The 23,965-nt window shown below is 39.2% G+C and overlaps 1 protein-coding gene across 2 annotated transcripts in view; it reads right to left on the bottom strand.

The window, feature by feature from the left end:
• The window catches only part of LOC145669660 (putative cytochrome P450 49a1), a 104,832-nt gene that overhangs the window by 74,099 nt on the left and 6,768 nt on the right, over positions 1 to 23,965 (bottom strand). The window contains exons 1-2 of one of the 2 annotated variants that reach the window (XM_081737915.1): positions 15,295 to 15,506; positions 13,569 to 13,807 (exon numbers count right to left, since the gene is read on the bottom strand). In XM_081737915.1, coding sequence (XP_081594041.1) covers positions 13,569 to 13,800 — 232 coding nt within the window. In that variant the 5' untranslated portion in view covers positions 13,801 to 13,807; positions 15,295 to 15,506. Of the gene's footprint in view, positions 1 to 13,568; positions 13,808 to 15,294; positions 15,507 to 23,965 lie in introns of those variants that run through there. The other variant, XM_081737914.1, reaches the window with a different exon arrangement.

Here is a 23,965-nt window from a genome sequence, read left to right as displayed (position 1 = left end):
CGTATAAATCATTCAAATGGTTCTGATCAAAGTGGCATAGACTATTGGATAATGGGGCATTGCTCAGGCCAAAATTTCCACTTCGGAATCTATCAAACCATTTCTGGGTGTTCTTTTCAGCAATAGCGTCCTATCTATACACTACACAGATTAGTCTTTGCGGCACTAAATTTTTTCTTGCATTCTTTTAGGATAACAGTTTGGAGAGGATCTTTCTTTGTAACTTGACACTCCGTACTTTAGACCCTGACACACAAAAAATGGAAATGGTTAGCCCTAGAAAACCACAAATAGTGCTACGCATTACTGATAATATACATAGAATTTTGTAAATTCCACAACAGACGTCTGTCAAAAAAAAAAAAAAAAAAAAAAAATCAAAATCAACAGCATGAACGAATGAATCAAGCCCGCATTTACCCAACATTGTGTATTGCCTGTTTCAGCATTTTTACATACAGAAGTTAAGAACCATATATGCATGTTGGTATGACGATAAAACATTTTTAACTCCTCATCATTTTGCGAAATTTACCCTTTCACCTGATAATTTTTCTTCCTCCCTTCAAAAGTGAGAGTAAAAATGGGAGTAATACTGCATTCTAGTGCCCGATTAAATATAATACCTTACTTTGTATCAATATATATATATATATATATATATATATATATATATATATAGGATTGCCACCTATGCAAAGCAAAATTAGGAAGTTCATGCAGCCAATGGGGGAAAGAAATGTACCAGTTGTAGGGATGGTACCGAGACCGAGACTAGTCTCGGTCTCGTCTCGGTCTCGTCTCGAATTGTCGAGACGAGACCGAGACCGAGACGGACTTTTATATACCGAGACGAGACCGAGACCGAGACGGACTTTGAAATACCGAGACGAGACCGAGACCGAGACAGACCTCTATTAATCGAGACGAGACCGAGACGAGACTTAGGTCAGTCTCGAAAGTCTCGGTCTCGTCTCGAATATTAATATTAATAGATACTAAAATTGCCTTCACTCAAAATTTCTTTCGTTGCTGTGTTAGATAATATAAGAACGGTTGACTGATGTACAGTGGCGTATTTAGGGGGTAGTTATCGGAAACAAACCCGTCCCGAAATAAATTTGTGATCATTTTTTGCATTGCACGTACAACGCTAATGTTTCTTACTCGTTCCTCAAACCTCTCCCAAAACAAAATCCACTACTGATGCAAATAGAATTCTCTCTCTCTCTCTCTCTCTCTCTCTCTCTCTCTCTCTATATATATATATATATATATATATATATATACAAGAGCGGATCTAAGGGGGGGCAACGGGGCTATAGCCCCCCCTTGACGCTCAGGTTTACACTGGATAAAATGGGCTTCAATTCTGGTTTACACTGGATAAAACGGCAAATTATAGTTTAGCCCCTCCCTTGATCATATTCTGAATCCGCCACTGTATATATATATGGTCGCGGTGCCCCCCAGGGCTGCCCTGCATAGGTTCCCGGGGCCCAACTTTAATTTTAAATGGAAGAAAGGGGTGAGTGGTACCTCGTTCGATAGATCTTTAAAAACAAAAAAGCGTTGTGGCAAAAGATCTTTCATATCGGGCACTGTATTCAAAATGGGCGCCAAGACATGTTGCCTCTATCAGATACAGTAAAACGTGCAGTGCCACTAATATGAAAACGGTTGAACATAAACCGAACAAAAACTCAAATAGAAAATGTCATGTGGCACATCGATTGATATTGTCGCGGAGGCTTCCAGGGCCACCCTTCATGGGGGCCCAGGGCGCAACTTCAAAATTGTAAATGGAAACATGGGGTGAGTGATATCTCGTTCGATATATCTTTAAAAACTAAAGAGTGCTGTTGCAAAAGATTGTTCATATGGGTCACCGTTTTCAAAATTACCACCAAGACATGGTACCTGCATCAGATAAAACGTCCAGTATCACTAATATGAAAACACCAGAACAAATATTCGAACAGGAAATCACAGAGTGAAAGTGCCATAATGGAAAGGAAGAAATCTAACTCCTAGAAAATTATCACTCCAACCTCACTCCGTAAGTGAGTGAAGCGGGAAGGATCGGTGAAATTACAAATGAGAGCCTTAGTTTTTGCATATTGTATCTACGAAACAAAGTTATTTGAAATGTGTTTTTATAAGGGATAAATGTCTCTGTAATGGGATGAAGTCAATGAAGAGCTAAGAATAGAAGTCAATGGAGAGCTTTTGTGAACGCGGCATTGAACCTCCGGGTTCCATAGGCCATAGAGTTAGTTAGTTAATGGGATAAAGTATGTAAAATTCTTGTTAAATGGTATCTTCCATTTTGATTGCAGGCAATGGTTTGATGCAAAAATGAATTAACTGAAATGCGAAACAAATTTGTCGAACAATGCAATTTTAGACCAATGTTTACAAACGTTGGTTTTGTTCAACAGTCGTCTGCATGATATTGGTTCGCTTCTTTTCCTTCTATGTCTTCTTGCATGTGATAGAGTATGAGTTTCACTGAGATGTCCACAGTTACATTCCGAATAACTTTCAGCGGTAATTTCAGTTATGATCCTTTGTAACGAAACGGTACATACTGATGCAGATATGCCCCAAAAATCTTGCACGCATTGCGTTAAATTATCAGGGGCGGGCAAAATGTTGTTAAACTTGAATTTCACCTTATTTTTATTCACCTTATTTCAGTTTATTTTTATTCATTATAGTACCAGTCATTTGTACACACAAGTGTTTCAGACAAACCATATCTATTGCAAATAAAAGTGAGGTTCTCATTTGAGATTTTACCATTCATTCCCGCTTCACCTACTTACGGACAGAGATCGGAAAGATAATTTTCTATCATTTCCTCTTTTGCATCATGTCAATTACATTTTAATAATCTTTTTCTCCGTTGCATTATACTCCAGCCGTGAAATGATAAATACCCTCTGTGCTTTCCTATACGAGTTTTATTCTGTTCATTTATCTCCAACTATTTTCATATTAGAGGTCTAGTGGTACTGAACGTTTTATCTGATACAGGCACCATGTCTTGGCGGCCATCTTGAATACGGTAACAGATATAAAAAATCTTTTGCTACAACGCTTTTTACTTTTTAAAGATCTATGGAACGAGGTATTACTCGCCCCATGTTTCCATTTAAAATTTTAAAGTTTGGCCCTGGGACCCCATGAAGGGCGGCCCCGGGAGGCGCCGCGATAACACCATTCGGTGTGCCCCATGGCATTTCCTATTTGAGTTTTTGTTCGGTTCATTTATGTTTAACCGTTTTCGAGATATCTCCGTGGAAAGATTAAAATGTGCCATTCTATATATATATATATATATATATATATATATATATATATATATATATATATATATATACAGCCGCGGACCCAGTATATGATCAAGGGAGGGGCTAAACCATGGTTTGCCGCTTTATCCAGTGTAAAGAAAGTAAGATTGAAGCCCATTTTATCCAGTGTATACCTGAGCGTTAAGAGGGGCCTATAGTCCCTATAGCCCTTTCCTAGGGTCTGCGGTATATATATATATATATATATATATATATATATATATATATATATATATATATATATATATATATATATATATATATATATATATATATATAAATGCTGAAATTTTGTACCAAGTTGGGAAATTCTTCTGCAATACCACTAGATAAACGAGCAATGTTGCTAAAGAAAATGAAATGAAATCTTTGAGTTTTACGTCCCACGCTTATGCCGGTTAGGCTAAAGGAGGCGGTGATGATGAGTAATGAATGAAATGGTGGAATGAAGAAAGTGAGAGGAAACGGGAGAACCCCGAGAAAACCCACGCACACGGTGTTTGTCCACCACAAAGTTCATTTGGAGGGGGTTGGGATCGAACCCGGGACCCCAAGCACCAGAGGCGAACGCTCTACCACTGAGCCACCGTGGCCCCAATGTTGCTAAAGCAAAATGAAGTTGTATTTTCTCAAATTGCGCTACGTAAAGTATTACATATTTCTAATTTAGTTATTTAACAAAACTACAATAGCCCATCCATTATTTAGTGTAACAAAGGACAACACAATATCACTAACATCAACATTTTGGAGATCTCTAATAACTCAAATGGCATAGCCGGTGCAATGCGCATGAACTGTATCAGCGTCAAATACTATGATCATGGAATAATATATTTCGAATGAATGAAGGAACAGTTACAAGAAACGGGAAATTTAAATGTTTCTAAAGACTTTACTTCGAAAACGCGCTGACTTATCACGTCTCATCACGTAGATGCTTCCAAAAGACTTAAATGCTTATAACGCCATTTACAACAATTGTTATTTCAAATCATTTCAGATATCCAAACACATTGGTAGTGATTGTATACTGCTTAAAATTACATATTTGTATTAAATTTTTATAATGATTATTGCTTTCCTTTGCTTCTATAACATTACAACAATAATGTTATAATTTTGGTGGTTTTAATTACAAGTCGCAGTTACATTCTTTTAAGCAGTGTTGCCCACTTAAATATATTGCTAAATATTATTCTAAATATGTGCAAATAACGTAGATAAGCTGCAAAATATTTTAGAATTACTCGTAATTTGTTTTATGGTGCAAGAATGCTTTCAAGAGACGACGTTTTTCATAGTCATAGCTACTTATAATGTTAATGTTTAAGTCTTCGTTCCAGCAATACATGTAAATGCAACTTGTAACTGAATTTAAATGTAACTGATAAATTTTCAGTAACACTAGTTGCTCCCCCTAAGCCTTAGGCCTGGTGTACACTTTATATTAAGACCGTGCTTAATTAAAAGTTATAATTACACCCTAATTACATTTCACTTGTTTTAGTTTGACCACCGACCACCTCAAACTCGATCCATACTATATAGCTATATGCAATTATTCAAGGACTTACAGTTAGTAATACACAGTGTTCATTCGTGTTTTGTTTCGTTTTAGTTTAACGTCCTACAGTTATGCTAGGGCGACTAAAGGAGACGTGGAGCTAATGATTATAGTGGAATCCGAACCACTTCGGTCGTTCAACTTTACCCCTACCGGAAATCGAACTCGGGACCACGCGAACCGAAATCAAGCGTGCTAGCCGCTAGACTAAATGGGGGTCCTCACATTGTGTTGATTTAAATCAGTCAGTCAGTGTTGCCAGATTCGAAGATTAAAAAGTAGTGTGTCTGTGCTCCGAAAGTAGCGAATTCGAACTATTTGTAGCCCAAATATATAGAAATGAATACTGATGGTGCCAATGAAATAATTTAATATGAGCTGGAAGATGTGCTGCACGTATTGCAAGAAGAAATAATGATCGACGGACGGAAACAATTCTAGAGTGGATACCACGAGACAAAAACAGTCTAGGAAACCTCCGCATATAAGAAGGTGTCACGAAATCAAGCACCACTGAGAAGTAACCTGGAAAAGAATTGCCCAAGTTAGATAGTTGTTGGAGAAGACTTGAAAAGACCTTCATCCAGCAATGGATTGATAATAGTTGATTATGATGATGATGATGATTTTATTAAATCTGGACCTCGGAGGTAAACTAAACCAAGTCATAATGTCGTAATTTTAGAGAAGAGAAAAACCGGTTTTTCAACTAAGACCTATAGTGCTGTTTTTGAAACTTATTAAGTAGTTACAAAGTAGTAAGATGCTTTCAGACTTACATTATTACACCACTAGAAGAACATAGTCTATTAAAACAGTATTGTTAACTCAATTTCAACCAAAAAGTGACTTAGCATAGTCTACCTCTAAAGTTCACACACACACACACATATATATATATATATTACTTTTACTAGGTAGGGTAAAAATGGATCCAAAATTTAATGAAAGTCGTAGAGCGAAAAAAATATATTTGACTATTCAATCCATCATGTTGCAGCAAAACTACGAAAATTAATACAAAAGAAAACTAGAAAGTTGAGAATCATTTGTTTTGGCGAATGAGAAAAAATAGATACAGATAACTCGAATTACCTATATACTTATATAATATGTATGTTCAAGTTTCGCAAGTAATTTTCAATCAATATAAAATTTCAACGTAATGAACGCACTATTAGTTTTCTCGAATAAAGATTACATGCACCGTTGAGAGCTCAGGAATAAGATTAATATATGCTACGGCACTGGATATGTGCTTACGTAATGCATTACGACCTTATGAACTTGTATAAGAAACAGAATGCACTTAAAATGAGACGCGAACTATGCGAAACATCGGACTTTGAATCTAACTTGTTTTGTGACCCAACTCGAGACCTCACGTAGCAAAGATGAGTGTAGTAGCTCCCACAACAAGGTTCAGGATGTTCGTGTTATAAAGTGTCAATTAAACACGGAGATGTGAAACGGTAATAAAGCATTTCATCAATTTGAAACAAAATACGTATATTGTAGTATTTCGCGTTTACCCTATTTGTTAAGATAATGAACGTTATATTCTGTTTTTAAAATGACAGTCAATGCAGAATGTATTAAATAATAAATGAGAAATTGTAAAATTTTAATTTCGGTACGATTTAATAGACCTACATTCGTGCTGCTATGTGTTGCGTTATCCGTTAGGAGGTATTGAACAATTCTGATCCAAAGGAAGGAAATAAACTACTGTATAGTACTGGAGTTAATTTAATAGAGTTTAATTGTATAGGCAGTACTGAGGCTATATGAGACAAAGTTTATTGCTGAAAGTGAAATATGGGTTACTATTAGGGTTTAGGGTGATATACCCACTGATCATGGAATACACACATGGAAAGCATTAGCACTAGCAAATTAGCTATGAAGAGGTACACCATATCATAATTCTAAGTCAAAGTGAAAGGAAAAAATAAGCGGAAACGACAGACTATACGAGAATAATACTTTCACTATTTTATTTCACATTATTTATTTCGAGACTTTCGAGACGAGACCGAGACTTGGTACTCGAGACCGAGACCGAGATCGAGACAAGCATCTGTTGACCGAGACGAGACCGAGACCGAGACGGTGATTTTTTACTCGAGACGAGACCGAGACCGAGACCGTTATTTATCAACCGAGACGAGACCGAGACTGTACAAAGTCTCGTCTCGTCTCGTCTCGATACCATCCCTAACCAGTTGGCCTTTTTGTGTAATAAAGTACCTAATATAGGCCTAAGTGGAGAGCGATGTTGCAATTAGTGCTCTCAAACGGGTCGGGTTGACCCGACCCGACCCGTGACCCGACCCGACCCGAGTCGGGTCGGGTCAGCTCGGGTCGGGTTACGGGTCGGGTCGGGTCAGGTCAGCTCGGGTCGGGTTGTCGGGTCGGGTCAGTCGGGTCAGCTCGGGTCGGGTTATCGGGTCGGGTCACTCGGGTCGGGTTGTCGGGTCGGGTCAGTCGGGTCGGGTTATCGGGTCGGGTCAGTCGGGTCGGGTTGTCGGGTCAGTCGGGTCAGTCGGGTCGGGTTGTCGGGTCGGGTCAGTCGGGTCAGTTCACTTTGGTCAACTAAGTTTAGGTTGAGCTTAAACTCGGCTGGAGTCGAAAACTGCTGTTTTACACTAGCTGCCTAATTAAAAATAGCAATTTTCAATTGATTTTATAGAAGCCATAAATGTATTTTGAACACTTGCAGCTAGTGTTTTTATGGTAAATGCTTATTTTTGTACTTGTGTGTACTTTAATTTTTAAATGTGGAAGATTGATTTTACCAATCGACTGTAATATTAATATCAATCGACTGTAATATTAATATCTACGCCAATATGTAGTCTGGATTTAGAACAAAACTAGAAGTTGTTTAAGCAAGGCCAAAAGAAAGATTGGATATGGACGACCAAGCCCAAGCAGGGCCGCGGTAGCTCAGTGGTAGAGAATTCATCTCTGGTGCATGGTGTCCATGGTTCGATCCCAGCTTGTGTTAAGTAGGCTTTGTGGTGGAGAAACGCCGTGTAGTGGGTTTACTCTGGGTTCTCCTGTTTCCTCCCACTTTCTTCATTCCACCATTTCATTCATTTCTCATGGTCACCATATCCCTTAGCCTCGAAGCAGAATCGAGGGACCTTAAACTCAGGGGTGTAGCCAAAGGGGGGCCATCGGGTCCAGGCCCCCCAAATGGATTCCCCCCCCCCAAATGACCAGCTTTAAAAACATCATAGTAAAATTATCTCGCTTCCTTCATTTAAAAGTAACAAAGTTATTGACAATTAATAATTTACGGTAAAATAGTATGGAGAAATATTGTTTTTCCATACCGATCGAATAATAGGATACATTTTTGTGACAGCAGATTACACAATTTACTGCGATTTATATTTGACAGTTTAAAGACAAACATTTTAACAAGGTATCCATAAAACAAAGGTACTAAACTGATTTGTAAGTACATTATATTTTTATATGCTTTAACAAGTATTTTAAAAGACAGAGAATGGAAAATTTGGTGAGAAACAATGTTTTTATTCAGTTTGGATTTCATTCGCTCTCTTTTATTTCTACTCAGTGTAATAAAATAATTGTTTTTTTTTTTTTAGTCACGAATAATAAATAAATATTTTTGTCAGGAAACTATAAAGAAATTAAGTGAAATTTAAAGAAAATCAATCTCGTGTACATAGGTTCTGTATACAAGGTCTTAAATTTAAATAAAAAGGTAACCAAGAAAAGTTTTGTTGCTTTTTCACCCACCACCTTCGAACATCGATACGTCACCTAACCTGGAAGATCAAAAATAGTCCCCATCAACATCGACGACCTTCTGAAAACGTTCTAGAAGGCCATGGAATTCATCGCGGTAGAAGTTGGTGGGCCGTGAAACGAAGAAGGTATCAGGTGCATTTTGGACTTTTACTAGGGATTTGAATTGGCGGCCTCTAAGGTGATTGTCCAAAGAATGGAACAGGTAATAATCGGACGGTGCAATACCAGGGGAATATAGTGGTTGCAATATTGTTTCCCATCCAAGGCGGAGAATGGTGTCCTGAGTCATCCTAGCCACGTGGGACTTAGCGTTGTCCCGTAAACGAGGACCTATTTGCAATTCAGAAGTGATGGCTCCAGAGTTTTGAGTTTTTGTTGAGCACAGCTCAACTGCTGACACTACACAGTTGCATTGATACTCTGACCAGCTGGTAGCAGTTCCCGATGCACGATGCACCAAACACACAGAAGGACCTTCTTCTGGTACAGTGCTGGTTTCGGCTGTTTTGAAATCGGTTCATGGGATGCTAACCAATAATGACGGCGCCGTGGAGCTTCGTATAGGACCCACTTTTTATCACATGTCAACGCCCTGTCCAGAAATGGCTCCGAAACAGTAAATAAACCCATGCGACTGCCGCGTTGCCTTCTGGCCCGGAGTCAAAACATGTGAGACCCAACTTGTAGTGCTTCCCAACTTGATGGATGTGCTGCCGAATGGTTTCTCCACACACTGAATTGTAGTCCCAGTTCCTCTTTGTACGTACATGTGTTGGTCTTCTGGCATGTGGTGTTTTCGGGTGTTTGGTCATCGTCCTTAAACTGGTAAAACCATCGCTGCACTGTCCGCGTCGTCACGACACCCTCAACAAAGGCCTGGCATATTTTCTGTCCCGCTACAACGGCGTTTGACCTCCATTTGAACTCGTTCAGCATACATGCTCTTATGACGCTCTGTGGATGTCCCATGTTCCCTCTGTCTTTACGCAAGTTCACTGTGTATCTGAATTGCCACAACCAGGTAGTATGTTGGATATACTTACACTAACAACTGACGTTCGCCTTATCTCCACTCGCATTCAACTCACGGTCCAATTGAACACAGACCTCCACGAAAAGGGACAGAACTTTCTGGTTATCTTTATAGTTATGCACAAAAGTATAGCGTTTGGTCCCGGGCAGTAGTTTTTGATTAAGCATAAAAAAACTATCTTGAATATAATTTATGGATAATAATAATAATAATAATAATAATAATAATAATAATAATAATAATAATAATAATAATAATAATAATAATAATAATAATAATAATAATAATAAATAAGATAAAATTGTGTTTTTAGTTTTCCAGAAGGAAACCAAAATTTTCCTTTCTTTTAGGCCTGAAAAACACTAGCAGCAACACATTTTTTGCTTTGTACATTGTAGCCGCCCCCCCCCTCAAAAACGACGGGCCCTTCCTACACGAACCTGCTGGCTACACCCCTGCTTAAAGTGAATATTTCATTTTATTTCACCAAGCCCAAGGACATCGATACAAGAACAAGATAAAGATTGGATATGCAAGACGAATTGCATAGTAATCTTGCTCTTGGCCTTGTTTTGGTGATCACCAAGTAGCGATGAGCGTATTTTCTAGCTTTCCGTATTGTATGAAATACCATAATCAAAATCACACTTGGTCTTCATTTGTACCGATGAGGTGAGCATTCTTGGCTCTTGTATAGCATGAAATATCACCAAGACTACGAAATACAGGACCAAGACTTGACTGCAAAACAAAGAATAAGACGCAGTATTGATGACCAAGACCTAGGGAGCGAATTGTTTGAATTTCATTTGTTGGGCTGAAAGTGATGAAATAAAATTAGTACTTTATAATTAAATATCAACCTGTATTTTTAAATTCATATTATGTATCTTCTTACGTGCAACTATATATACTGTAAAATCATAAGAACCTATTTTGGAATGAAAGTTGAACGGTTGGAAAAAATCACAGGTGTTCTCCTGTTTCCTCAACCCTTATCATTGTAGTTAAACGATTTCCTTTTGTCTCCGCCAAGAGACTCTTGCTACTGCCTTCCGAGAAGACGCCCTGCCGTCCCAGCAGGTGAGAACACTGACCTTGAAGAAAAATTTCGTCACATAGAACTAAAGGAAAAAAATAAAATAAAAATAAATAAATAAAAAAAAATAAAAATAAAAATAAATTTCTCCCACGTCAAACATTGGTATCAGTTATAAAAAGAAATAACCAAACCTCAAAAGTGCCAAATATTCATTAAGATGCATATACAAATCCCCGCTTGATCTAGCTAGTGGTTAACGTGTAAGACTTCGGTACACGTGGTCCGGGTTCAATTCCAAATGGGAGTGCATTTTGGTGTTCACCCAGTGTTGTGACCATAGTGCTCTCAAACGGATCGGGTTGACCCGACCCGACCCGTGACCCGACCCGACCCGACTCGGATCGGGTCAGCTCGGGTCGGGTTACGGGTCGGGTCGGGTCAGGTCAACTCGGGTCGGGTTGTCGGGTCGGGTCAGTCGGGTCAGCTCGGGTCGGGTTATCGGGTCGGGTCACTCGGGTCGGGTTGTCGGGTCGGGTCAGTCGGGTCAGGTCGGGTCGGGTTGTCGGGTCGGGTTATTCGGGTCGGGTTGTCGGGTCGGGTCAGTCGGGTCAGATCGGGTCGGGTTATCGGGTCGGGTCACTCGGGTCGGGTTGTCGGGTCGGGTCAATCGGGTCAGCTCGGGTCGGGTCACTCGGGTCGGGTTATCGGGTCGGGTCAGTCGGGTCAGCTCGGGTCGGGTTGTCGGGTCGAGTCAATCAGTTCGGATCACGGTTCGGGTCAGTCGGGTCGGGTCAGTCAATTCGGGTCACGGGTCGGGTCGGGTCGGTCTTCAACCCGACCCGACCCGACCCGTTGAGAGCACTAGTTGCAATTTAAATAGTATGTAAACTATGTGCAGTGTCGGATTTACGTATAAGCTTAACAAGCTATAGCTTAGGGCCCCACTCACATGGGGGCTCTAAACAATTTAAAGAAAAAACTTATTGTAAGGTATTTCGAAATATTAAGAAAAAGCAAATAAGATAAAATGGACGTGCAACGTTTTATATTGTTATGTACTAGGCTTTTATGAAGCAAGTAATAGGCCTCTATTTCTCAGTCCCACTTTTAATGAACCTCTGTTATCCAGCCCCGCTTATAATGGAGTACGGTACCCGTTTCCCAACCCTGCTTCTAACGGGCCCTTTTTTCCATTTAGATACCCATTAGGACCATAAATTACCATATAGCATGTATTCAAACCTAAAAAACGGCCACATTTTTCGCTGAGAAAGAAAGCCTGACGTATAAAGGGCCCCTAAATTTTGACGTATAAAGGGCCCTTTTGAATGGCTTAGGGTCTCATCAAACCTAAATTCGGCCCTGACGTATAAAAGGCCCCTAAAGTTTGACGTATAAAGGGCCCTTTTGAATGGCTTAGGGTCTCATCAAACCTAAATTCGGCCCTGGCGTATAAATGGCCCCTAAAGTTTGACGTATAAAGGGATCTTTTGAATAGCTTAGGGTCTCATCAAACCTAAATTCGGCCCTGACGTATAAAGGGCCCCTAAAGTTTGACGTATAAAGGGATCTTTTCAATAGCTTATGGTCTCATCAAACCTAAATTCGGCCCTGGCGTATAAAAGGCCCCTAAAGTTTGACTATAAAGGGATCTTTTGTATAGCTTAGGGTCTCATCAAACCTAAATTCGGCCCTGACGTATAAATGGCCCCTAAAGTTTGACGTATAAAGGGACCTTTTGAATAGCTTAGGGTCTCATCAAACCTAACTTCGGCCCTGACGTAAAAATGGGCCCTAAAGTTTGACGTATAAAGGGATCTTTTGAATAGCTTAGGGTCTCATCAAACCTAAATTCGGCCCTGACGTATAAATGGCCCCTAAAGTTTGACGTATAAAGGGACCTTTTAAATAGCTTAGGGTCTCATCAAACCTAAATTCCGCCCTGACGTAAAAATGGGCCCTAAAGTTTGACGTATAAAGGGATCTTTTGAATAGCTTAGGGTCTCATCAAACCTAAATTCGGCCCTGGCGTATAAAAGGCCCCTAAAGTTTGACTATAAAGGGATCTTTTGTATAGCTTAGGGTCTCATCAAACCTAAATTCGGCCCTGACGTATAAATGGCCCCTAAAGTTTGACGTATAAAGGGACCTTTTGAATAGCTTAGGGTCTCATCAAACCTAAATTCGGCCCTGACGTAAAAATGGGCCCTAAAGTTTGACGTATAAAGGGATCTTTTGAATAGCTTAGGGTCTCATCAAACCTAAATTCGGCCCTGACGTATAAATGGCCCCTAAAGTTTGACTATAAAGGGATCTTTTGAATAGTTTAGGGTCTCATCAAACCTAAATTCGGCCCTGACGTATAAATGGGCCCTAAAGTTTGACGTATAAAGGGATCTTTTGAATAGCTTAGGGTCTCATCAAACCTAAATTCGGCCCTGACGTATAAATGGCCCCTAAAGTTTGACGTATAAAGGGACCTTCTGAATAGCTTAGGTCCTCATCGAACCTAAATTCGGCACTGCCTATGTGAAGGTATATCTTACAAACTTGTTTCTGAGATTTCGTTACGAGATTTCACTCTTGCTTTGAAGCATTTGTGTAATAATGTGGACACTAAATTCGAAAAGAAGTTATAGTTGTCAATCACTAAATTCGTCAGTAAACATAAAATGTTGGGATATTTTGAAGTCCCGACAGAGCCATGTTGGAACGAGGGGACATTTTCTCCGAAACCGAGGCGGGTACGGTACTACCTTTATAAACATATAGAAGTTTACTTACCAATTTTAGGAAGAAATTTATGAATGGATCCTATTATAGGCAAAGGTTTGGGTCCTGGTATCTCCTCGAAAGGTCTAGCGCTCTCCCATTCTTCAGCTGTTCCTATGACTTCAGCAGTTTGATTTACGGCAGAAGCACTAACAGTTGATTGTTGACGAATGACTTGTCTAACAACGCTAGCAGCAATTCGTGAGTTCAATTGAAACAATAGAATTGGATTGGGTGCAGGCATTATGTTTCTGAAAAGAAAATTTAAGGTTTAAAGTGAGTATTTAAATAAAATTTTACATTAATGCAAAGTGAGCTCTAAGTTGTACGTTTGTGGCTGTTGAAGTGTTGAAGTGCTCAAAATGATTTCGCAAGAAAGTGTGAACTGTTATATTTTCCTGGTGTATGCCCAAATAATTGCGTACAGATTCATAATATCCATGCAAACTGGCATGTAATGAAAACACATTCTGGTGCAAAAAATTACGCACCAACATGTGCTAAGGTAAAGTTGCATAAAATAAAATACAATAGCGTAGGTTAAATCAAAGTCTGCTAAGGTAGAATAAAGGGATGGTATGTTAGGTTGGGTTAGGTTAAGTTAAGCTTCTGGAGTGGAGTATGTTAGAGTTTGTATTTTATATTTATAAGTACCTCAATGTAAGTTACAAACCGACACGAGTTCTTATTAGGGATAGGAAAACCCGGTTTTTATTTTTAAAAAACCGGACACTGGTTTGTAGAAAACCTGAAATCCGAAAAACCGGAATTTCGGTTTTCTCTAAAAACTGTTCAGGATTTCACCGAAACCGGTTTTAGTTTTTTTTCAAAAACTGATTCGGTTTTCTCCAAAAACCGGTTGTTTTTCACCGAAACCCGCTTTGGTTTTCTCAAAAAACGGTTCGGGTTTCACCGAAACTGGTTTCGGTGAAAACTGTTTAAGAAAAAGCATAAAACTATTTCTGTGGAAACGGAATCGGTTTCCGGAGAACAACGAAGCACTATTCAGGTCAGAAATAGTACCAGGTTTGGAAAAACTGAAACCAGTTTTGGAGAAAACCGGAACCGATTGTGCAGAAAACCAGAACCGTTTTGAAGAAAACCGAACCTGATCCAGTGAAAAACCGAACCGGTTTTGGAGAAAACCGATAATCGGTTTCGGCAAAAACCGGACCGGTTTGGGGGAAACTTAAACCTGTTTATGCGAAAACCGGTTTTTGAAACTTTTCAAAACCCGAGTTCGGTTTCCTAAGAACTATGGGAGTTCATAAAGGGCGTCGTTGCAAAAAAAAAAAAAAAACGTTAAAATACCACTGCCGAACTGACAGAAGTTATGAAACAAGCTTTCACTCAAGTTACAATTGCAATGCTCTATAAAATGTTGCACAGAACAACATGGCGGCGTATCATTCTTTATCGTGAGAATAACGGTCGACAGACTGATCATTTGGACACTTAATGTCTCCTATCTTAATAAAACTTCTCGAAAGCATTGTTGTTCATATCATTCAGTTCTTTCCATGTAGTTATTTACGTATATTTATTGGATTGTTTCTTATTTTCAGGGGTAGCAGGACTTTGTTTCCACCCTGTATGTACTTGCTTTCTTTAAACCATAAAATTACCTGAGCCCCGTAAATAAAGGGGGTCTCCGGTTTTGCGGTTACGTTTAAACGATCCTACCACAGTGAGTTAATTATTAAAATCTAAATGAGGAGAGACTAATCTATGCACTTACCTGGTTTCCAGCTATGATGAGCGCGAATAGTATTCTTTCTTACATTTAGCTACAATGTTTGTGTTAAAATAAATTTAACACCTTACAATATTCTATCTATCTGATCTGCTTATCACGGTTACTGTAGATTCATTTAAGCATTCCTTGAATTGTGGTTCCTCAGTTTAATGCGTTTCTTATTTTATTTCCATGAATTATACGTATGTTATGCTTGTGTATGTGTTTGTACATATACACACAAAAAACTTGGCATCCATTGTTCATGTTTATTTAATCACATGTGTTACATTTAATCTTATTTTTATCAGTTCTTTGAAAAAAGTCATTCTATAGTGATAACGAGTACCTTATGACCCTTCTTGTGATAAACATACAATCTAAAATACGACAATGATTTTGAGTAAACATTTCGTTGTGGACGTTATCAGTTCGCCGGCTTATAACATTGTTTGTTTAACATTAAATTTTTGTATATCATACTCCTGATTACAGTTTTGTAATTGCTTTAAATCCAGTTTTTAATTAAGGTTCTGGCATGATAATAAGAAAATGTTCTTTTCGATCATGTAAGTGAAGCAGTCCCTTTGAATTGATTGCTCTATGACGTCACAACGTGATGCACTCCTTCCCGGTAAACCAAACGGAGAGAACAAGTATCAGAGAGGAAACCTGGCATTGCGATAGATCAGTGTTAGCATGTAAACAAAAAAGCATCAATTGCGATTATTTCGAGGTGTGAACTTGGCCTCTGACTTGGAGCACAAACGATAGAAATAGTGTTCTTGGTTAGTGCATAGTTTGTGCTCAAAACCCCACCGTTTGTACTTTATTAGTTCCGGAGACATAAGCGAAAAACTGGTAAGGGGTCCAAGTTCACGCTAGACCCCCGACTTCAAGCATAAACGATGAAATTAGTACCCTTCGTTAGTGCATCGTTTGTGCTCGTTTGTGCATGAAACCCCATCGCTTGGGCTTCAATACTTTCTGAGTTATAAGCCAAAAAACTGAAAACGGAGTTGGAAACTGGATACAATTTTTTGCTATTTCTTTCGAAATAAAGTGTTTGCATTTCTCCCACATCTGAAGCACAAACGATGGAATTAGTACCATTGGTTAATGGATCATTGTCCTCGATTATGCATGAAATCCCATCGTTTGTGCCTTATTAGTTTTATTAGATATGAGCGAAAACCTGATAAGGGACCAGCGTCAACTTGGCCCCGTACCAATTTTCCGCTTATATCTCCGGAAAAAATAAAACACAAACGATGGGTTTCGTGCACAAACGAAGCACTAACCAATGACACTCATTGCATCGTTTGTGCTTCAAGTCGATGAGCTAAGTTCTTTGATTTTGTAGAAATTAGTATTCCCCACGAGACGAGACGAGACGATAAATAAGGTTTTCTCGTCTCGTCTCTTAAATTTTGTAAATGACTCGTCTCATCTGTTATCAAAGAAATATTTTTGAGTGTTTTCCTTAATTTCATCTAGAAATGGTCATAATCAGGTGTCTATCGGTCACGAAAGTCACGATAAAGTCACGAAATTAAAAAATGGTCACGAAAGTCAAGAAAAAGTCACAAAATTTAGCTTTTGGGCCACGATTTTTTTATCCGTACAAATATAAGTAGAGATTGGAAAATTTTGTTGTATAAAACGTTAGAATTCACCGCCAAAAATATCTTTGGGCGGCTTTAGAGGCTACCAAATCGCAAGTAAAGTACGCTTCTATCGCATGCATGAAAATTTGATCTAATTTACTCTTGAGCTTTTCCTTCAGCTGGCATCATTGAGCAGTGGCGATACAAATTGCATCTCGAAACCACCTATACATCTAACCAGTTTATTCAACTGCCGCAAAAAGAAGATCGAAAAAGCTCAAGAAAGGATGAAACAATATTAGCCAACTTAGAGAGAGAGAGAATCCATCAGTACAACTGTTTACAATCAGTGTGATATTTTTAAAGAATTACTAAGGATTTGTCAATATATGTGCATCATGTGTATTTAGATACATAATTTTAAGATTATTGGATATGTGAGCCTGTTTGCTGTTGGTTAGTTACCGAACAAAAGAGACTATATACAGTGAATATACTGAAAGTGATGTGACATCAAGTTTTTACCCCTCCAGGGAACAGCCTTTGAAAGTAGGAATAAGGTAAAGATAAGTGCTAAAGAATATAGGTACTGTTATAGTTTTTGAATGTAGGAAATTTTAAGAAACCGTCAGGAAAAAGTCACGAAATTTCATTTTTGAATTGTAGTAGACGCCCTGATAATCTTTCCGAAACAACAACACCAAGGTTATCTAAAGGACATGATGACTTCCGGGTGCACCTACTATTATGCAAGATCAATCGTCACAGTATGTGGATCATCTCCCTTTCACTAGTTATGTCCACAAGAGCTGGATTACAAAGAGACCTCACAAGTTCCGGTTTAAACTTTCACTTTATATCAAACTGCTAATTTATATGCAAATTGCTAATTTCCTCGTGTCTGTAGGTTTTCTTGGGATACTCCCTTTCCTCCCACATTATAATTCTACTAAATTCCTTGCCTTACTTAACCGTCTCCCTTAGTCTAAAGCTCATAATCGTGGGACCTAAACTGAAAGATTTCATGTCATTTCTATATGTAGCTTTCACCTAACTTACCTTGTCTCAATAGCAGTATTCGTTATAACATAATAGGACCCTATATTAAAACGCGATAACATATATTGTGTAATTCTTTAGTTCTAGGCAACACCGTGTTCACTAGGTGGAGACATTGATTGCGAAATAGTGTCGGACTTAGCCAAGGGCCGGGGGCCTAGCCCGTCAGTTTTTTGAGTGACAAAAATAAATAAAGATATTATTTATATTTTTTGAAAGTTCATAGTAAACTCAAGATATACCTGTCATCAGTGGCGTATTTAGGGGGGTGGCTTCCGGTCTTAAGCCCCCCCCGAAATCTTACTTAGTATAGTAAAGTAAATTAAATATCTTGCAGAATTTTCACATTTCCAGGCAAAGCCCCCCCCCGAAAGTTAGCAAAGCCCCTCCCGAAACAAAATCGTAAATACGCCACTGCCTGTCATAGTCTGGGTTGTGGCTGCACCCTTAGTTTTTACTTTCTAGAGCTGCCATTGTTGCCATACCCCACAATTATCTATTTTACATGGAATAAAAGTAAAATATTGTTAATTATCAAACATTTATTGTAAGGATTTTTATTTATTTTAGGCACCCTGCCCTTCCCACAAGTTTGAATGGATTTGGCCCTGCTTGTGTTTGTAAGTACCATAATCTTAAGCTATCTGAATTTCTGATATTATAGAAGAAAATAAAACTATAACATAATATCGTAGTAGTGCCTTAATGTTAACTAAACTGCAGGACTTCCTAATGTTACACTAATCCACACAAGATGGTACACGTACAAATGCATGGTCGGCTCATTAGTTCACAGTATCACTATTTTCTGGCTTTCTAAAAAGAAAAAAAGTGTTGTGAATGTCTTGAAAATGTATTTATTTCTGTTAAAAGAACTCTGTTTCATCTCGAAAAAACGTATGTTTCTATTGCAATGAAATAAAAATCGAACATACAAAGAAAATCTGTTGATTCCGGCTACACAAAGGTGCCACTTTGAACTAAGATCACTCAAACCCTCGCTCACGATATCATTTCAACCTCACGCTTATTCGACCTCATGCTCATTCGACATTCTTTTGATATCACACACACTTGTCCTCATGCTCACACTGCCAAACTAACATCATGCGCAGTACACTCGAGACTCACAACATAATTTGGAACTCGCGCTTACTCAACCTCACGCTCACTTCGCGAGGGTGAGGTCGAGTGAGCGTGAGTTTCGAACTCATAAGCGCCGACCTCATGAGTTCGAACACCTTCATCTACAAGTGCCTTTCCTGGCGCTGTTCCTGCTAGGGCAATCTGTGTTGTGAAGCAGATTTTCTGTACCGCGTTGAAGCCAAGCCAGTCTATACAGTGCATACATACGTACTCCATTGTGAGAATGTTCCATACAAATTTTCTAGATGCTGCTTGTTCTCAGTTATTTTCCTCCAACCAGAAGGGAAATCACAAAACGGTTATGTTTATCACAGAATATAACCACGATCTTCTGTATCCTGCACGTCCAGATGGAGGACACATATGATTTCCGTCTATTTGTGACTGTACAAATGAATCCTGGGTAAGCAACAAGACTATACTTAGCCTGGTACAGAAAATGTGTTGTGCGATAGAGAATCCTTTTACATTTAGCCTCTATGGATTTTCTAGACTACAAATCAGCTCTTCTCTCTCTCTCTCTCTCTCTCTCTCTCTCTCTCAGTGTGGCAGAGCCCTACTTCATCTTGAAAAACGTAGGTATATCTGTTTCTGTTGAAGACGTCTTGTCTAACACTCACTGTTGCGTACAGGAATCGAACTGGAAACATCGTATAACGAAGAATCTCTCATCAACTTCTCGGTTGGAACTATTTAACATTTTATTTATGGAAAGCAGCATTGTTTGGAACTTTGTTCGTTGTGTTTCAGCTGAGAGTTTGTGTTTCACTTCTTCATGTAATACAGAAGTTATATTACTTGGGACTTGTTATTAACGTGAGATCCGAAACACTGCATGGCCTCCACCACATTATCTTACCTACACAAGAGCTTGATAACAAAACCATACCACTGATCCCGGCAATTTTCCTCATCTACGATGTAAACCCTTAACAATGTGTAGGTATGAAATGAAATCTTTAAGTTTTACGTCCCACAGTTATGCCATGTAGGCTAAAGAAGATGGTGATTATGAGAAATGAATAAAATGGTGGAATGAACAAAGTGGGAGGAAACGGGAGAACTCCGAGAAAACCCACGACAAGGTGTTTGTCCACCACAAGGTTCACTGGGCTCGTGCTGGAAACGAGCGAAGTACTATATGCACCAGGGCTGAGTGCCCCACCACTGAGCCACCGCGGCCTCCAATGTGTAAACAATGCAAAATTAACCGTGCATTTTATTAGTAACGAACCAAGGACTCCATGCACCAGAGGTGAACACCCCATCACTGAGCCACCGCGGCCCCAATTTGTAGACAATGCAAAATTAACCGCGCATTTTTTATTAGTATCTTAATTATCAAACAGAAATATGTGAATCTCTGGGTCACGATATATTGGAATGTTATACTAACTTCTTTAAGATATTTGTAACATTAGTTGTATAATCAATTACATCAATTACGTTTGTTGTATAAACAAATTGAGGACAATTAAAATTCTTTACAATGAACTTCCAACGTTCCAGTGCGTGACGCTAATTCCTAATAGGACCTTTGTCTAGTTGTAGGATGGCAGCACAGTTTTCAAAAAAAAAGAAAAAGTTACAATTTCGCTTATTTCTGTAAATATTAAGTTAGATTAGGTTAGCTTAGCTTACGGCTAACTACTTGCATCATTCTATTCATATTCTCTTATGTGCGCCTTCGGCAAGTACGTATAATCTCTACAGCATTTCGCATTCCTCATTTCTACAACATATTCTACGATTCAATTCTTAAATGTCACACAAAACGATTACGTTTCCCTTACTTCAACTCATTTCTGCTTTAAATCTTCTAGTGTTTACTTACTTCTGGCTAGCTCCTAATAGTAAATAGTCAGTCTAATACAGGGCGCAGAATTTCCAGTCTCCCGACCTGAAATTTAGAGCTGGCGACCAATGCTCAGTAGGAATGGTTTCTGCCTAAACTCATAGGGCTCCGCAGTTTCTGTTTCGCATGAAAATAATTGTCACTGAGTGAGGGAAAACACGGAATGTGAAGTCTTCACAACGGACATGGAAAATGAAATGATCACAACGTTATATTTCGCCCCTACCTTCCCACCAAAATCAAATGGTTTGCCTCCTGGCGCATTAACGAGAGAGATGTATTTTTTTTTTCTTTCTTTGTAAAACCAAATGCCATGGGGGAGGGGAGAATTCTCAAAATTTGTACGTGAGAGATACTGGCGATTATCATTTTTGGATTGGCGAGTGCGTCTGACTTTGAAATTTTGCGTCGTGGTCTAATAGATGCCACTGCCTACGAGACTATTGTGTGTAAGAAAGTACTCGAATAATTGCACAGAAACATGGTACGCAAAGTTTAGGATAGTTGGAGAGGAAAAGTAAACATGAACGAGTAAATTTGTTAAATGTAGGCACTTAGAAAGCTTTCAATTAGGAATGCGTTTTACCGTGTAGCCCGAAGTCTTTGTTGCAACAAATAATTATTATATCATTGGACATTACATTAACTGTCAGACATACTTACTTTGGGTTAAGCCTAACCTGTCTTAAAGCAGTTATTGTACCTTCCGATGACGAAGTATTGCAATACGTATTTCTGAGATCGGTGCAAATACGCTTTTTACAGGGTGGACAAAAGGTCTATACGCCTTTTGGAGGGTTAAAACCTGTATTTTTGTTCTCATTTCACTTCATTTCATTTCATTTCATTTCATTTCATTTCTTGCTGGCTGGTTCCGAACATCACCTATTCATTTACATTTATCTCCATCACTTTGTAGGGCCGCTGGCCCAATGCATAGGCTACCACCTGTAGTTCCCCAGCCTAGGGATCAACGTAGGCGTACTAGGCGGGAATCGGATACCTCCGATAAGTCAGTTGATAAGCGTCCCCGTTCGGGGTCTGCTCCTGAGGCGGCCAATGTTAATACTGATGATGACCAGGACTTGCGTATGGACATCCAACCTTCAACAAGCTCCGACCCTACACCACTTCCATCTCGCGATCAAATTTATAATTTCCTTCTCACAAACTTTGATACAAAATTCAAGAATTCAAAGCATATTTTTCAACAACTTGTTAAATACGTACCACGATTGGAAATAACAGAGATTCGTTTCACTAACAATGGTGTCATTCTCAAGTCCAAGAACCCAGATTTTCATAGACACGTTCGCAACAAGGCTTCCTTTGAGATCTTTGGCAAGAATGCAAACATTACTGTCTTACAACCGAAACGCCAGACGCAAGGTCCACCACCAAGGAAACCACCGCTGTTATCCGTCGTCATCAAGGGTGTCGATCCCGAGATAACTGACTCGGAAGTGGAAGAAGAACTTGCTGCTGAAGGCGTGAACATTCAAAAATGTATTCGTATACGCAACAATACTGGTCCGACCTATCTAGTTCGAGTTCTGACAAACGAACAGCAAGCTATTGACCATTTATTACAATATGGTGCCTACATATTTAAACACCGCCATAAAGTAGAACCGTCTCGTACACCTCCACCTCTTCCGATTCGATGTGAAAAGTGCCAGGTTTATAACCAGCACCTGACACCTAACTGTCCGAATACCTCTAAATGTGGTTACTGTGGTCAAAACCATCTTACTAAAGATTGCCCTAACGGAGCAGCGCCACCAAATTGCAACACCTGCCATGATGCACATCCTACCTATAGCTACAAATGTAAGGCCAAACCTCAAGCAGAGCCTACTAAACCCGACCTAGTAGTGCCTTTACGTACACCAGATACGCCAGTGCCTCCGCATAATTCTCTTCGAGAACCCGTTACAGTCGAAGACATGATCCGCTTCTTTAGTCTTGCTCTCCAGAACATCCATCCTTTCTTGCGGGCCCACATAATCCACCAAGTTGTATATGCAACTAAAATACTCTATAACCTGGATGTCAAAGCAACCTACTCTGGACAGACAGTGCATTTTCAAATTCATCCTCTTACAACCCAAGTTTAACTGACATGCATCATGGATACGGGCTTTATTATAACATTTCTTTACCTTAATATCCAGTCACTCTGTACCAGGAAAGACCTACTTACTGCTTTATTACATGAACATAAGGTCCACAGTTTTCTCTTAAATGAAACTTTCCTAACTCCAAAACAATCCGTTTATTTTCCTGGTTATCAATTCACACGCCACGATGGACCACCGGGGCAGAGAGCAAATGGCGGAACAGCTATTGGCACTCAACATAAGTTACCTATCAAAACCATTCATCACAAATTCACCGAACCTCTACCGGAGCATAATATTGTCACCATTTATTTTAAATCAAGGCCTATCACTGTAGCAACCATATACGTTCGACCGCATGTTCGCATACCTACTTCGTTTTTCACATACCTGGATACTAATTTTCGCTCCTATATTATCATGGCTGACATTAACTACCATAGCAGAACTGCTACTGAAAAACGTTTATTTTCTGATTTCATTACTTCTCACACGAACGGCGAAATTTGCCCACTGCCGAGAGCAACTCGTCCATCCTCTAATACAACTCCTGATGTGGTAATTGCCTCATCTAGTATAATCCCATATCTTGATGTCAGTGTTCTCGATTCTATTGGTAGCGATCATGATCCTGTAAAGGTAGACATAGTTTTTCCTAATCGATCAAAACCACCTCAAGAAACTCTCCGTTCTCGGCCAAATTTTGACCGTGCCAATTGGATAATGTACCGGCAGGATATACACGACGCACTAGCAGATATTCAACTTCCATCTGACATTTCTACGTTTGACATGACTTTAGATCGCATTACGCAAAGCATTCAAACCAGCGGTGCAAATCACATTCCGGAAACCACAGGTAATCTTTACCGGCCTAAATTACCACC

This window comes from Thermobia domestica, chromosome 14, assembly GCF_964235325.1.
Source record: "Thermobia domestica chromosome 14, izTheDome1.hap1.1, whole genome shotgun sequence".
Taxonomy (NCBI): Eukaryota; Metazoa; Arthropoda; class Insecta; order Zygentoma; family Lepismatidae; genus Thermobia; species Thermobia domestica.
The sequence above is the reverse complement of the archived record's forward strand: the minus strand, read 5'-3'. Positions and strand labels throughout refer to the sequence as shown.